Genomic DNA, 15028 nt, shown 5'->3' on the forward strand with positions numbered 1-15028 from the left:
TTGTAGAGGTTATATTGTCAGCTGAAAGAACCTGATGAGGGTTTTTTCCAGACAAATTGTAAGCACAGTGGTCGATTGTATCAATGTAGCTTGCAAGAGACGATCGCGTAAACGATAAGGTTGTTTTTCTGCCATCAATAGTGGTGATAATGAATCCAGTGAATGCTATTGTCATTTCACTGGTGACCTGCGAAGCATTGCATTTAGTGCATTTGATCAAAGAGGGCATTGGAGTTGGTATTAAAATTGTAGCCTTGCAGGAAGGCTGGAGACATGAAAATGATTTGGTTAGAGAACACAACGTTGGCTTGCTCAGTATGGTACTTGTGTTAGGATTTGTGTATGTTGTATAAATATTTGGTATTGAAGACACTTGTTTTGCTGTCGTGTCATAAGATGTACAAAGGTATTTGTTGCCTAAAAAGTAGCGTACAGACACATTACATATTTAATAAGAACAGTTTTTTTGTAAAGTGCTGGTGAAACCACCCCAAGCTGCCAATCTAACAGAGGCTGTTGCGTCCGAAACTATTTTGTCTTGCATGGGTAACTCGGGTTTGTCTTTTTTAACATTATACTTTATTGGTTCATCATCTATAATAGTCCCAAGTATGTTTATTTTGGCATATTCTCTCTGTGTGCTAACATCTTTTAAGTCAGTGAAGACTTTCTGTGGAGGACTATATGGAAATGATGCTAAATGTTCAGTTTTTATGGCTGACTTAAAGTTCAGACAGATTTCCTCTTCATCAAACTTTACATAGGATGGCTGCCACTTTACGTTATGTAGTGTCGCAGGCTGATGTGTTTCTGCTGCATGCTGCAGTTGATCTCAGTGTTTTAGTGCACTGAAAGATATGCATCTGACGTAAGTGTCCAAGGAATTTTGGATGGTGCACACTACTCGGCTGTTATCTTTACTGATGTCAAATTGTGCACATATCCAGTTACCCTGGTCTGTTCAGGTGGTGTCACTGGCGTGGTGGTTATTCTGTTTTACAGTGTGGACCTGAAAAAAGGGAGAAAGTTGAAATATAATAACTGAGAATAATTGCTGTGATTGTATAGTGCATAGAAAGTGATGAAATGATTACCCCTTTGAGTGCCATTGTCAATTTTTTCATCTTCCATAAAATAGTCTGCTTATTATCTGCTGTAATGTGATGATGTATGTATGATCATTGTAATTTTTACCAAAATCCACAATGAGTCATGCTATACATTTGTGCTCAAAAGGGGAATAGTGTCAGTTAAAAATGAAAGAAAATATGAGAAAAAATTGCTTCAAAATTTGGTGGAAAATGTGACTTTCAGAGGGTTAAATTTGTATGATAGATGGTATATTTTTATGTTGTGATTCAGAAGGTGTATCATTTTTGCACTGATGTATGCATAGACTCTATATCATTGGTTATCATTTTTTTAAACTACTACGTCAGTAGGCAATAGTTCTGAAAAGTGAAATGGAAATCACTGAACAGATGAATACATTACAACTAAATCTACTTTTGATTGACCAAAAAATCATACACAAAGTATTGGTAAAGTGTTATACAAAAGACATGAAGGGATCTATTAGTGATAGCCATGTTTCTTTGTTTTCAACTTCAGATTACCTCATAAAGATGTTTTTTAGCTCTGCTGTCAGCGACGCGGAGTTTATCCAACAGGTTGATTATCCGTCGTCCGTCGTCGTCCGTCAACAATTGCCTTCTCCTCTGAAACCACAAGTCCAATTGCTTTGAAATTTTATATGCAGTTCACTTGGGGTGACCTCACTTCAGTTTGTTCAAATCATGGTGAAATTTGCATATTTGTATTTTTGGGGCATTTTTTGGTGTTTTTGGTAAAAAAATCTTCTTCCCTGAAACCGCTAGTCCGATTGCTTTGAAATTTGATATGCAGTTTGCTTAGGGTGACTTAAATCAGATTTGTTAAAATGGTGGTGAAATTTGCATATTTGTATTTTTAAGGCAATTTTTGTCATTTTTGGTAAAAAAATCTTTAAAAAAATCTTCTTCAAAACTACTGGTCAGATAGCTTTTATATTTGGTACATATGTCCCTAGGAATGATCTATTTCAGATTTGTTCAAATTGTGCAGAAATATGCAAATTTGCATTTTTAAGGCAATTTTGCCATTTTTGGTCAAAAAATGTATTTCTCAAAAGTACTGGTCTGATAGTTTTGAAATTTGGTATACAGGTTTCTGTAGATGAACTAAGTAATATATATATTGAATTTCTGATGAAATCTGTAATTTTGTATTTTTGGGCATTTTTTGCCATTTTGGTCAAAAAATGTGTATTTCCATTGGTCAAAAAATGTGTATTTCCAAAACTACTCATCTGATAGCTTTGAAATTTGGTATACAGGTTCCTACAGATGTACTTAATGATATTTGTGGAAATAATGATGACATCTGCAATTTTGAATTTTAGGGCAATTTTTCTCATTTTGGTCAAAAAATGCGTTGCTCAAAAAGTACTGGTCTAACAGCTTTGAAATTTGGTATACAGGTTTCTATATATGAACTAAGTGTGATATTTTGGAATTATGATGAAATCTGCAATTTTTATTTTTGGGGGCAATTGTTGCCATTTTTGGTCAGAATATTTTATTCTCAAAAAACATCAGATAGCTTTGGTTGACATGTTCTTAGGGATGATCGGATGTGATATATTCAAAGTATGATGAAATCTTCAATTTTGTATTTTTGCAGCTTATTTTAGCCACTTTTTTCTGGCCACTGCATTGAGTTATCAAAGATTTCCACCTTCTTCATCAACATGTGTCAAAAATAGTTATTCTGTACATAAACACAGCGGAGCTATATCGGCCACTAGGTCGCTTGTTGTTGTATGTCAGTACCCCAACAGGCAGTCAATTATGCAGTGGGTGTGATGGTGATAATGATGATGATGATACTTATGATGATGGTGGTTGTGGTGACAATGATAGAGACAGTAGTTGTCATGACAATGATAATAGTGATGATGATTTTATGAGAATGATTGTATGATGATGATGATGATGATGATAGTAGTAGTGGTGGTGGTGGTGATAATACTCACCTGTATCATTTCCTGCATTGAAGAGTCGTCTTTTACAAGGGTTGCCACATGATGTGGCTGTAGTGTTACCATCTGCTCTATCATGGAACTCATCTGAATTATCTGAAAGCAGATTTCCTGTTGCAGATTTTGACGGTGGATGGGCTGTAGCACATGAGGCTTGCTCATCTAGATAGAAATGAAGTAGATACTCAAGAGTAAAATTGATGTCTATACATGTAGCAAGCAGATACTATTAGTTCACTGAACATGGCGCAGACTGCATGGTGCAAAGTGTGGCGCAGCTGCCTGGTGCAAACCCCTGGCGCAGAGTGCCTTTTCTTGACTATGCGCCTGGCGCAAACCTGGCGCAGAGTACGTAGATTGGACCCATTATATAGCTCATAATGGAATTTCCCAAATTTTTCAAACTTAAAATTTTTAGAGGTTAATTCCTGTAACCATTTATAGGAATGGAAATTTCCATGCCATTCTCATTAAGGGACTGGTCAGTTTCTTCAACGGGGGGGGGGGGGGGGGGGGTCACCTGTTTTTGACATTGGTGATGGAGGGGTCACCTTGTTTTGGAAATGCTAAATGGGGGGAGGGGGTCAGTGTGTTTTTACAGGGAGGTGTCTTCCATTCATTTGGTGACTGTGTAATGTTTTCTTTTGAGAAAAAAAATGATACATCAAAGAAAAGACGTTATACCAATTCTGATTTTAATGAGCTTATACATGTAATAAGAGTACAGGCACTATAAATCTGAAAAAAAAAACTCACAAAACAAGTAAAACATAGTGTATTCATTCATAGAAAAGCAGTACAACATACAACAAAAGCAGTTTCAAGTGTAAGGTAGTACTTTGTAGCTTGGAGTTTCATGCTTCATAGCAATAACCACGTAAATGTCTCAACTGTCACTGTGACCTCAGCATTATAAAATTTAAAATAAAGGTAAAATAAATTAATATATTTGTATTTATTTATATATGTTTATATAAGGTATATGTCCTGGTATAAACTTGAACACCTTTCCATACTAAAAACAACGAATACAACAAAGAACATAGAGAAAGTTGATGAAAGTGTAGTACATTTGCAAGGGCATCTGAAGCCAGTTGCTTTGTTGTCAGAAAAGGAGCAAAGTGTCCGGAATCATGTAAACAACCATGATAAACAACAGTGAAATAACTATGAAAACTGTGCAACAAAGGTAGCTTGTGGGAAGATAAAAACCAGAAGTTGGTAGGTACTGACTGGAGTGCAATCCCTGAGATTGACCGTTGCCGCTTTAAATCTTCTTTTTCATAACAAGAGCTTCATATGCCTTTAAGACCATTGCCTTTACTTCTATGGTGAAACAATTTTGTTGCATTAGATATAAAAGATATTTACAATCTAACAGACTTGAGAGAGCATCTAATTTGGCACGATCAATATCTGTGAGGCCAATCTTGTATTCACCATCACCAAGGTTGCATTTCTCAACAGCATCTGAAATCACAAATTTCAGTAGAACTGCTTTTGCTCCAGCTTTCTGTCTTTGCTCCTTTCTCCTTCCAGCCTTTCTTCTTCCCTCCTTCTTGCGGCGACTAGAAGCACTTTTCAGCCTGTTTGTGGTTATCAGACCAGCATTGATACTTTTTAGCTTCTCATGAGTTGCACTCATTTTCGTCAAGGCTGCCTGGCATTCGGTTTTGAGTTGCAGCAAGGTTTCCAGCATGGACTTTGTATATTCATTTTGTTCCCTAGCCCAGGATTTCAGCTTGGTTCCTGAAGCATCATACAAACTACAGTACTGGGCCTTCAAGAAAATTCTCGACAGTGCCCAGATGCATGTCTGTTTTTAGCTAGTATAGACTATAGTCTATAGAAGCTATTGGGATGGGTATCCGTCCGGCGTCCGGCGTCAGTCTGTATGTATGTATGTATGTATGTATGTATGTATGTATGTCCGTTTGTGAGGCGTCCGTCCACTCAAATATCTTGAGAACCGCAGTACTTACTGATTTGATATTTGTTGTGTAGATGAAAAATACGATTTTGAGAAACTATTTTTTTTAATTTTTTGATATTGTTGAAAATAGGCAAATTAATGCCAAAAAAGGTGTTTTTGGTAAAAAATCTTCTTCTTCATAACCGCTGGTCAGACAGCTTTGTTATTTGGTATACAGGTCCCTAGGGGTAACCCAACTTAGACTTGTTCAAATTGTGATGAAATATGCAAATCTGTATTTTTAAGGAATTTTTTGTCATTTTTGGTCAAAATTTGACTTACATTGTATGTAATTCTTGTACTGTATAAACCCTATCAATTCACCCAGAAAAAAATAATTAATATGATTTTAAATATTGAATTAATTAGGAAATCATCAAAGCCAAAATAATTTTAGTGTAGAATTATCAGAAAGTTCAACTTTTTTTGACAGTTCATAGTGAAATGCTTACCATCTTGGAGGATTAAAACATGTAAAGGCAACTTTCCTGAATCCCAACTTTGACATATTCTGAACCGTCATTTATTGTGCCCTGTATGTTATCTAAAAGAAATTGCTCAAAATAGTCAATAGAGATAGAGATAGAGATAGAGATAGAGAAAGTTCTAATTTCCATTTATGGTTGACTTGGTAAGGATAAAATAAAATTACTTTTTGAGGAAAAAAAATAGAGTGGTCAATTAAAAGAGTGGTCAAAGTGATAGGGTTTTTATGGTAAAGCTGGGCTGTATAAGATTCCTCATGTGCTATTTATAGCAATTATGCTATCTGTGTAAACAGTGCAATGAAAGTGTAACATGATTCCTTATAATGCTTTTGATGACCTTGAACTTCTTAAGTTTCAACCTTTGTCTCTTCAGTGTGCTTTCTCTGAGTATGTACAGTCTCAACTTATTAAACAGAACTCACAATGTTAATCAAAGATATCCACCTTCTTCATCAATACATGTGTCACAAAAGTTTATTCTCTACATAACACAGCAGAGCTCTGTCAACTGTTGAGTTGCTTGTTCTTTCAAAACCGCTGGTCAGACAGCTTTAAATTTAATTTACTTGTCCGTAGGATGACCTTAGTGAGATAATTTCATACAGTCAGGAAATACTTAATTTTGTATCCATGTCTATAGTAGCTTCAGGGACTTTGGCCCTATGTTTTTAGCTACTATAGACTATAGTCTATAGAAGCTATTGGGATGGGTATCCGTCCGGCGTCCGGCGTCAGTCTGTATGTATGTATGTATGTATGATGTATGTATGTATGTATGTATGTATGTCCGTTTGTGAGGCGTCCGTCCACTCAAATATCTTGAGAACCGCAGTACTTACTGATTTGATATTTGTTGTGTAGATGAAAAATACGATTTTGAGAAACTGTTTTTTTTAATTTTTTGATATTGTTGAAAATAGGCAAATTAATGCCAAAAAAGGTGTTTTTGGTAAAAAATCTTCTTCTTCATAACCGCTGGTCAGACAGCTTTGTTATTTGGTATACAGGTCCCTAGGGGTAACCCAACTTAGACTTGTTCAAATTGTGATGAAATATGCAAATCTGTATTTTTAAGGAATTTTTTGTCATTTTTGGTCAAAATTTGACTTACATTGTATGTAATTCTTGTACTGTATAAACCCTATCAATTCACCCAGAAAAAAATAATTAATATGATTTTAAATAATTGAATTAATTAGGAAATCATCAAAGCCAAAATAATTTTAGTGTAGAATTATCAGAAAGTTCAACTTTTTTGACAGTTCATAGTGAAATGCTTACCATCTTGGAGGATTAAAACATGTAAAGGCAACTTTCCTGAATCCCAACTTTGACATATTCTGAACCGTCATTTATTGTGCCCTGTATGTTATCTAAAAGAAATTGCTCAAAATAGTCAATAGAGATAGAGATAGAGATAGAGATAGAGAAAGTTCTAATTTCCATTTATGGTTGACTTGGTAAGGATAAAATAAAATTACTTTTTGAGGAAAAAAATAGAGTGGTCAATTAAAAGAGTGGTCAAAGTGATAGGGTTTTTATGGTAAAGCTGGGCTGTATAAAGATTCCTCATGTGCTATTTATAGCAATTATGCAATCTGTGTAAACAGTGCAATGAAAGTGTAACATGATTCCTTATAATGCTTTTGATGACCTTGAACTTCTTAAGTTTCAAACCTTTGTCTCTTCAGTGTGCTTTCTCTGAGTATGTACAGTCTCAACTTATTAAACAGAACTCACAATGTTAATCAAAGATATCCACCTTCTTCATCAATACATGTGTCACAAAAGGTTATTCTCTACATAACACAGCAGAGCTCTGTCAACTGTTGAGTCGCTTGTTTTTTCAAAACCGCTGGTCAGACAGCTTTAGTATTTGGTTTACATGTCCCTAGGATGACCTTAGTGAGATAATTTCATACAGTCAGGAAATACTTAATTTTGTATCCATGTCTATAGTAGCTTCAGGGACTTTGGCCCTATGTTTTAGCTACTATAAACTATAGTCTATAGAAGCTATTGGGATGGGTATCCGTCCGGCGTCCGGCGTCAGTCTGTATGTATGTATGTATGTATGTATGTATGTATGTATGTATGTATGTATGTATGTCCGTTTGTGAGGCGTCCGTCCACTCAAATATCTTGAGAACCGCAGTACTTACTGATTTGATATTTGTTGTGTAGATGAAAAATATGATTTTGAGAAACTCGTTTTTTTAATTTTTTGATATTGTTGAAAATAGGCAAATTAATGCCAAAAAAGGTGTTTTTGGTAAAAAATCTTCTTCTTCATAACCGCTGGTCAGACAGCTTTGTTATTTAGTATACAGGTCCCTAGGGGTAACCCAACTTAGACTTGTTCAAATTGTGATGAAATATGCAAATCTGTATTTTTAAGGAATTTTTTTGTCATTTTGGTCAAAATTTGACTTACATTGTATGTAATTCTTGTACTGTATAAACCCTATCAATTCACCCAGAAAAAAATAATTAATATGATTTTAAATAATTGAATTAATTAGGAAATCATCAAAGCCAAAATAATTTTAGTGTAGAATTATCAGAAAGTTCAACTTTTTTTGACAGTTCATAGTGAAATGCTTACCATCTTGGAGGATTAAAACATGTAAAGGCAACTTTCCTGAATCCCAACTTTGACATATTCTGAACCGTCATTTATTGTGCCCTGTATGTTATCTAAAAGAAATTGCTCAAAATAGTCAATAGAGATAGAGATAGAGATAGAGATAGAGAAAGTTCTAATTTCCATTATGGTTGACTTGGTAAGGATAAAATAAAATAAAATTACTTTTTGAGGAAAAAAATAGAGTGGTCAATTAAAAGAGTGGTCAAAGTGATAGGGTTTTTATGGTAAAGCTGGGCTGTATAAAGATTCCTCATGTGCTATTTATAGCAATTATGCTATCTGTGTAAACAGTGCAATGAAAGTGTAACATGATTCCTTATAATGCTTTTGATGACCTTGAACTTCTTAAGTTTCAAACCTTTGTCTCTTCAGTGTGCTTTCTCTGAGTATGTACAGTCTCAACTTATTAAACAGAACTCACAATGTTAATCAAAGATATCCACCTTCTTCATCAATACATGTGTCACAAAAGTTTATTCTCTACATAACTCAACAGAGCTCTGTCAACTGTTGAGTTGCCTGTTCTTTCAAAACCGCTGGTCAGACAGCTTTAATATTTAATTTACTTGTCCGTAGATGACCTTAGTGAGATAATTTCATACAGTCAGGAAATACTAATTTTGTATCCATGTCTATAGTAGCTTCAGGGACTTTGGCCCTATGTTTAATGATATCTCTTTTAAATGTAATATAGATATTTTTCTACGCTGTGTATAATTTAAAACTATTTTATCCAGTCATTTTAACAGTTCTCCTTTTTGATTCGTGTATGTTTGGTTTTTTTTTAATTTAATGTATCGTGCTACTTTTATGGTTGTCTTGTACATTTGTCTTGTGATTGTGTGACTTTTTGTTTCGCAGATCTTCTAGTGGGTTTGCCCGTTGATCTGGGTATCAAATAAAATAAAATAAAAAATAAAAATAACTTGTCCTGTTCAAGTTCAATTTCACTTGTAATGGTTTTAATTATGTCAATGCCCTTTCCACATAAAGCCATGTGTTCTGGTTTGGTAGGAAAAGGCACTGTCAAAAATTTGCCATAAGCTGCAGTATTGTCTGATAAATTAAATTTCAGGCTGTCTTTCCATTTATCTACTGTGGTCTTGAGCTCAAATCTTGAGGATCGTTCCTTTAGAATGTAGTTGTTGAACTTCTCCTGCAAAGTTGGATAGGCAGCCGTGTACATTGCTGGTAAAATATCGTTGAAGTAGGCCGTTCTCTCCTGCCTGGGGGATATATACCACCACTTGGTCATCTTCCATGGTTCATCAGGCAGTGTCTTTTTCTGAGACCCCCATGACAAAACTGTAAAAATCAAAAATAGTTTTGAGTTTTTATTTATGGTTGAAGACAAACTACAAGCCGAATTTTGGGTTTTTACAATGTCAGTGGTCAATGTTATTCACCCTATATATAACTGGCTTTCTATTAAAGGTGACTAGGGCAGGACAGAACCGCCTACTTATCATTATTTAATTACAACAACAACAACAACAACAACAACTATTTATATTATTATTATTGCTTGTTTTTTCCCCACAGATACATATTGTATATTCATTTTTGGTTGTTGTTTTTGTTGTTCCCCACAGATACATATTGTATACGCAAGTCTAATACTGTATAGAGAATATTCATCAATGCAAATCAATCCCGCAAACATAAAAAATCAATTTCTTCTGTACATTTGTGCATTTTCAACCTCAAATATTATTCTATCATTGAAAATAATATGAGATTCACTCACCAGTTTGTTTAAGTTTCTTTTGTTGAGGTATTAAACCAAGCTTCTGTTTTTGGAGACGACTTTTCAATTGCCCAATCCGCAATTTCAAAGTTTTGACAACACCTGGCAAGTTTTCTAAGCCAACATGTGCGATGTCAACATCATCAAGTTCTGCTATGACCTCCAAATCAAAGTAGCCTTTGGAAAGAAAATTCTCGGTGTATTCCTCCAAACCAATGTCTTTCATCCACAGAATGAATTCTTGTTTTGGATTATCCATGCTGGTGTACCACAGTGTTGATAGTGTACCATGCACAAGTTCGTATCAGGAGATGGCAGCAGCAATGCAATCTGAATCTGTGTCTGAATGGCGCTTTTTAATAACCTTTCAACTTTGGCGATACCATGCCTTATAAACTCCATAGCTATATACTAAGTGTGCAAGGGTGCTAATCTTTAATACGAAAAGAGCCATGAATTCCAGGCAAAATAATTAGGTTGTTGTTTTTATTCTCGAAACACTGAAATACCGTAGCAGTTTTCCTGCAATCGTATGGAATACTTCCAGTTTCGCAATGATCTGCATGAAGCAGGAACCGAAAGCCACCCCGCATTGTAAATGGTATCTGTCCAACACGAGGAAATCAATGAAAACAAACATCCGCATTTTTATTCAGTACGCCATGTTTGTCTTGTCTAATCGAAGACTCCCCTGTCAGTGCTAAAAACAGCAAGTTAAACTAGACAAACATTTACACACAACAAAAAGTTTAAAAAGCTGGCATGCAGCAAAAAAAAAACCAGTCCAGTAGTCTTCACGGGGGTTTGGTCGCCACATTAAAGTGTTCGTTGATAAGTAGTAATCTTCTATGGTGCAGGCTATATAATAATAGACGGGACTGCAGCTCAAAGGCTGGAACACAGTCAATGTGGCCGCCTTTATGACTAATATAGCAGGCTGGATTAATAAGCAGTTCAAGATAGTCTTTCTTTAGAGTACCTGGCTGAAGCAATTATTGTATTACAGTTGAAACAAATAGAATTCTGTAGTTGTATGAAATATCTTCTGCGCATATCATCAAGTGCCGGACACATAGCTACGAAGTGACATCTATCTTCGGGTCCTTGTTGACATAAAGTACATGTCGGATCCACAGCATATTGATTGAAAGCTGTCCTATTTGCTTGTAAAATATAAGTACCGGTGAGTACACGAAGACGGACTCCCAATCGTCTAATGTCTCGAACACTGGTTGAAATAGATGAAATTGACGGATGTGGTTTTTGTACTGACAGAGTGTCCTTTTGTAGATATTTTAAGCTTTGGTAATAAATCATTCATGAAGTCAGGTCTTCGTCCCAATAATTAGTTCCAGAGACCAGCTCTGGAACTGTTAGTTTTTGCTCACTTTCCTTCTTTCTTTCTTTCTTTCTTTCTTTCTTTCTTTCTTTCTCTATTTCCGGTATTACTTTCTTTCTTTCTTTCTTTCTTTCTCTATTTCCGGTATTACTATCATAGAACATGCTATACACAAATTTTACCTTAATTACCCAGAATGCATTGCGACACGCTTATGACGTCATCGCTCAGCTCGGACGGGTTTTACGGGCATTTCTTGTGTGCTTATTTATTTTTTATTCTGCATTGCTCGACTATCATATTGCGTTCAGCTATTAATAATTCTAGCTTTCTTTCGCTTTGTTTTTTGTTGCTTTTTGATTTTATTTTTCTCTAAATACTCGCCGTACGTGGCTATACTGTTTCGCCCGAATGTAACAATGGCGGCGCATAAGATGGCTTCGCTCGCATAGAGACAAAAAATTAGGCTTTCCCTAAGTTTACAAGCGCGGCTGGGTACATCGTGTACCTTTGCGAGGTGGGTGTGCTCGAAAACGAAGGTCAATGCAAAATTTGGATTCAAAATCGGCTGTTTTGGCGGAGAAACTGCCCGCCGTATTTCTGAGGAGCCACCAGCGGTTTTTCCTATATCAGTCTGCGAGGCCGTTTAACGCCGATAACACACAGCCCTGTCACCGCACCGGCGCCGGCATGCGTTGGCTGCACGTTAAAGCAGCTCAACTTTCCAAGATCAAACGGTCAGTATCTCGTGAAAACAGCGACATTGCAATGAAAATTGTTTTAGTCTGTGCTTTTAATCAAATGAAAATGCATGTGGCCTCGGTTTTCAATTTCAACGGCCTAGGTCCGATGTTTCCTCTCGTGTGATCATCGTCGTAAACCACGCGCCTCTTTACGGCAACAACTCAGCGCTACCCGTCAAGCGATTGATTTTTGCGTAGGTCAGCGAAGCGAAAATTATTGCTCTTGCTCACGAGAATGTCGTCTGATATACATTTCCGTGCGTTGTCGCCCCCGTATGTATCTGTTGCGTTTTTACCGTACATGTAGGCATTTGTAATCTGTGGACCGCCTTGCTTTTAGTTGTATATGGTGTTTACTGCTAGCAGCCCTAACTATGTCGTGCTTGAATATTAAAATCCAAAGCACTCTTTCATTCTGCGCCTATCCTTGTCACACATTCTCTTGTTTCTTCCGCTGCTCTGGTCTCTGGAACTTCGCTTTTGCTTGCAAATGCTTTCTAGTTAACAATAGATTTCTGCACAAGTCCTTTCCAGACACTTTTGGTCATTGGCAAATCCATGAGATCATGTATAGATGGGAGTGAGTAAATGGCAAGTAGATTTCTTGCTTGTGTAAACCAGCTGTACTTATTTTGTGATGTCAGCGATGTCTGTCTTACCAGAAGTTCATTTCAATAGAGTTCTTGTTATGACAAATATTATACAGGATAGTTAAGATCCTCATATGAAGTTTAGCAGTTGCAGGAAGTGTACCAGCCAACAAATAGGGAACTGGGTCCGGAACTCTTGTGAGTAAACGAGTTCTTGTTCCTGTGTTTCAAAATTTATTTCAACGTTTCAAATTTATTTCAACGTTCCATTGACACTGGCACTATCCCTAAAATTTGGAAAACGTCGACAATCGTACCCGTTCCCAAAATTTCATCACCGTTTGAATTAAATCACTATAGACCAGTAGCCCTCACATCTCTCATTATGAAATGTTTTGAAAGATTGATCCTGTCAAATCTCCTCCCCACATTCAATCAAAACTGGACCCAAATCAGTTTGCATATCAACGCAAAAGAGGTACAGATGATGCAGTCGCTTGCCTTCTCCATAAATTGTCAGAACATCTTGATAAAGCTGGTAACTATGCCAAGATTGTATTCATTGATTTCAGTTCTGCTTTTAACACTATTCAGCGACATACTATGATAGATAAATTAATGAAGTTCAATGTTCCATCTTCAATCATTCACTGGGTTTATAATTTCCTAACTGACAGACCACAATGTGTAAGGGTTGGACAGTTCAAATCTACGATGATTTCTACAAACACTGGTGCCCCACAAGGATGTGTTTTAAGTCCGTTGTTGTTTATTTTGTATACAAATGATTGCCAAAGTAGTTCTCCAACTAGCCCATTTTTCAAATTTTCAGATGATGCAGCTGTACTTGCTCTCCTTAGTGACTTAAACTCGAAAATTGATCACATAAATTCGGTTAAATATTTTTCTGATTGGTGTACCTCGAATTTTCTAGAGCTAAATGTATCAAAGACGAAAGAGCTTACAATCGACTTTCGTCAGGTTCCTGACCAAAATGACCCAATTTGTATTGATGGAGAACCTGTTGAACAAGTGACCTTTTTCAAGTACATTGTACCTTGGCGTAATTCTTGACAGTAAACTTTCATTAGTCATCATACAACAGCCCTTCAAAAGAAATGTCAGCAGAGGTTGCACGTGCTTAGAAGGCTGTGTTCCTTTGATGTGGATTCACATCTGTTACTCTTACTATATCGGAGTATTATTGAACCACTTCTGACTTATTGCAATATCTGCTACTTTTCGTTGCTCTCTACCGTAAATCGCAATAAGTTGTTAAAAATCTCGCAAACAGCTGCTAAGATAATTGGTAGACCCACTCCGTCCCTTTCAGTGCTCACAGATAATGCAATACTGCGCAAAGCACGAGCAATCACTACTGACGTAAAGCATCCTTTGTATTCCTCATTTGAATTATTGCCTTCAGGAAGGAGATTTCGCTGCTTGAAATGTAACAAATTAAGGTTCAGCAAGAGCTTTGTTCCAACAGCCATCAAGAGACTCAATCTCTGAAGTGTATTTTTTCGTGTGTTTGCTGACTTAGTCTGTGTTTTGTTTTGTTTTTGTTTTTATATGTCTGTCTGGTTGTTATTTCTATCCTCTGAGCTGTAAGGTGATTATCCTTTTTTTAGGACAATAAAGTATAATAATAATAATAATAATAATAATAATAATAATAATAAAGAAAGCAGTTCTTTTATAATCTTTCTGTAAAATGCCTCAAGCTTGGTAAGATCAGCAACACTTAGAGTTACAAACTCAAGCCCGTGTAACAAAACAGGAACAACAAAGATGTCCAGGATATGTATTGAAGCTATTGGTGTTAGACCATTTTTTCCGTGCAAACCAGATCCAATTAAAGAATAAAGAGTGCGCCTTGCTTTGCTAATGTTTTCATCAATGGTTGGTTTAGCTGAAGTAATTCTGTGATCTCTAATGATCCCCAGATGTTTGGCTTGTTGAGGTTGAGGTATAACTGTATCAGAAATTATGAATTCAGAGACTTTCTTGTCGTCAGAGAGGATTGCACTCTTAGCTGGCTGGATTTGATACCTCTCGTTTTGACTATAAAAATCGTTGATAGATAACATTGTTTGTAGATCAAATTCACTGTTGGCAATAAGACTAATATCATCAGCACAGGTTGGAGCGGAGCAGTTAATTGTTCCTACTTGGGTACCCAGATTGGTTTTTGTAAGTATATCTAGAAGGTCGTTGATATATAACTTGTAGAGATCCGTTGAGAGAACTCCGCCTTGTCTAACGCCTTGCAAGATGTGAAAGTCTTTGGATATTTCTCTGTTCCATTTCACTTGTGTTGTTGCATCCCTATGTAAATCCGCAATTAAAAGCCATAAGTCTCCATCAATCCCTGCATGGTACAGCTTGCGAAGGAGACTTGCATGGTTGACAACATCAAAAGC

At 36.2% G+C, this 15028-nt stretch overlaps 1 protein-coding gene and 1 long non-coding RNA gene across 3 annotated transcripts in view; one reads left to right on the top strand and one right to left on the bottom strand.

Annotated features, from left to right (window-relative positions):
* The window catches only part of LOC139118504 (uncharacterized), a 263409-nt gene that overhangs the window by 202727 nt on the left and 45654 nt on the right, over positions 1 to 15028 (top strand). The gene's annotated exons all lie outside the window — the stretch shown is intronic.
* On the bottom strand, positions 8995 to 10239 carry LOC139118722 (uncharacterized). The gene is made up of 2 exons (XM_070682139.1): positions 9934 to 10239; positions 8995 to 9491 (listed from the first exon to the last, which is right to left on the bottom strand). Exons 1-2 carry the CDS (start codon positions 10190 to 10192, stop codon positions 8995 to 8997), a joined length of 756 nt encoding a protein of 251 aa, XP_070538240.1. The 5' UTR covers positions 10193 to 10239.

This window comes from Ptychodera flava, chromosome 19 (genome assembly GCF_041260155.1).
Source record: "Ptychodera flava strain L36383 chromosome 19, AS_Pfla_20210202, whole genome shotgun sequence".
NCBI classification, from domain to species: domain Eukaryota; kingdom Metazoa; phylum Hemichordata; class Enteropneusta; family Ptychoderidae; genus Ptychodera; species Ptychodera flava.

Excerpts from the sequence above, each read along its gene's own strand:
- LOC139118722 (XM_070682139.1), bottom strand. The coding sequence starts at position 10,192 with ATGGATAATCCAAAACAAGAATTCATTCTGTGGATGAAAGACATTGGT. Across the intron at positions 9,492-9,933 it reads AAAGAAACTTAAACAAACTG|TTTTGTCATGGGGGTCTCAG; the intron begins GTGAGTGAATCT and ends TGATTTTTACAG.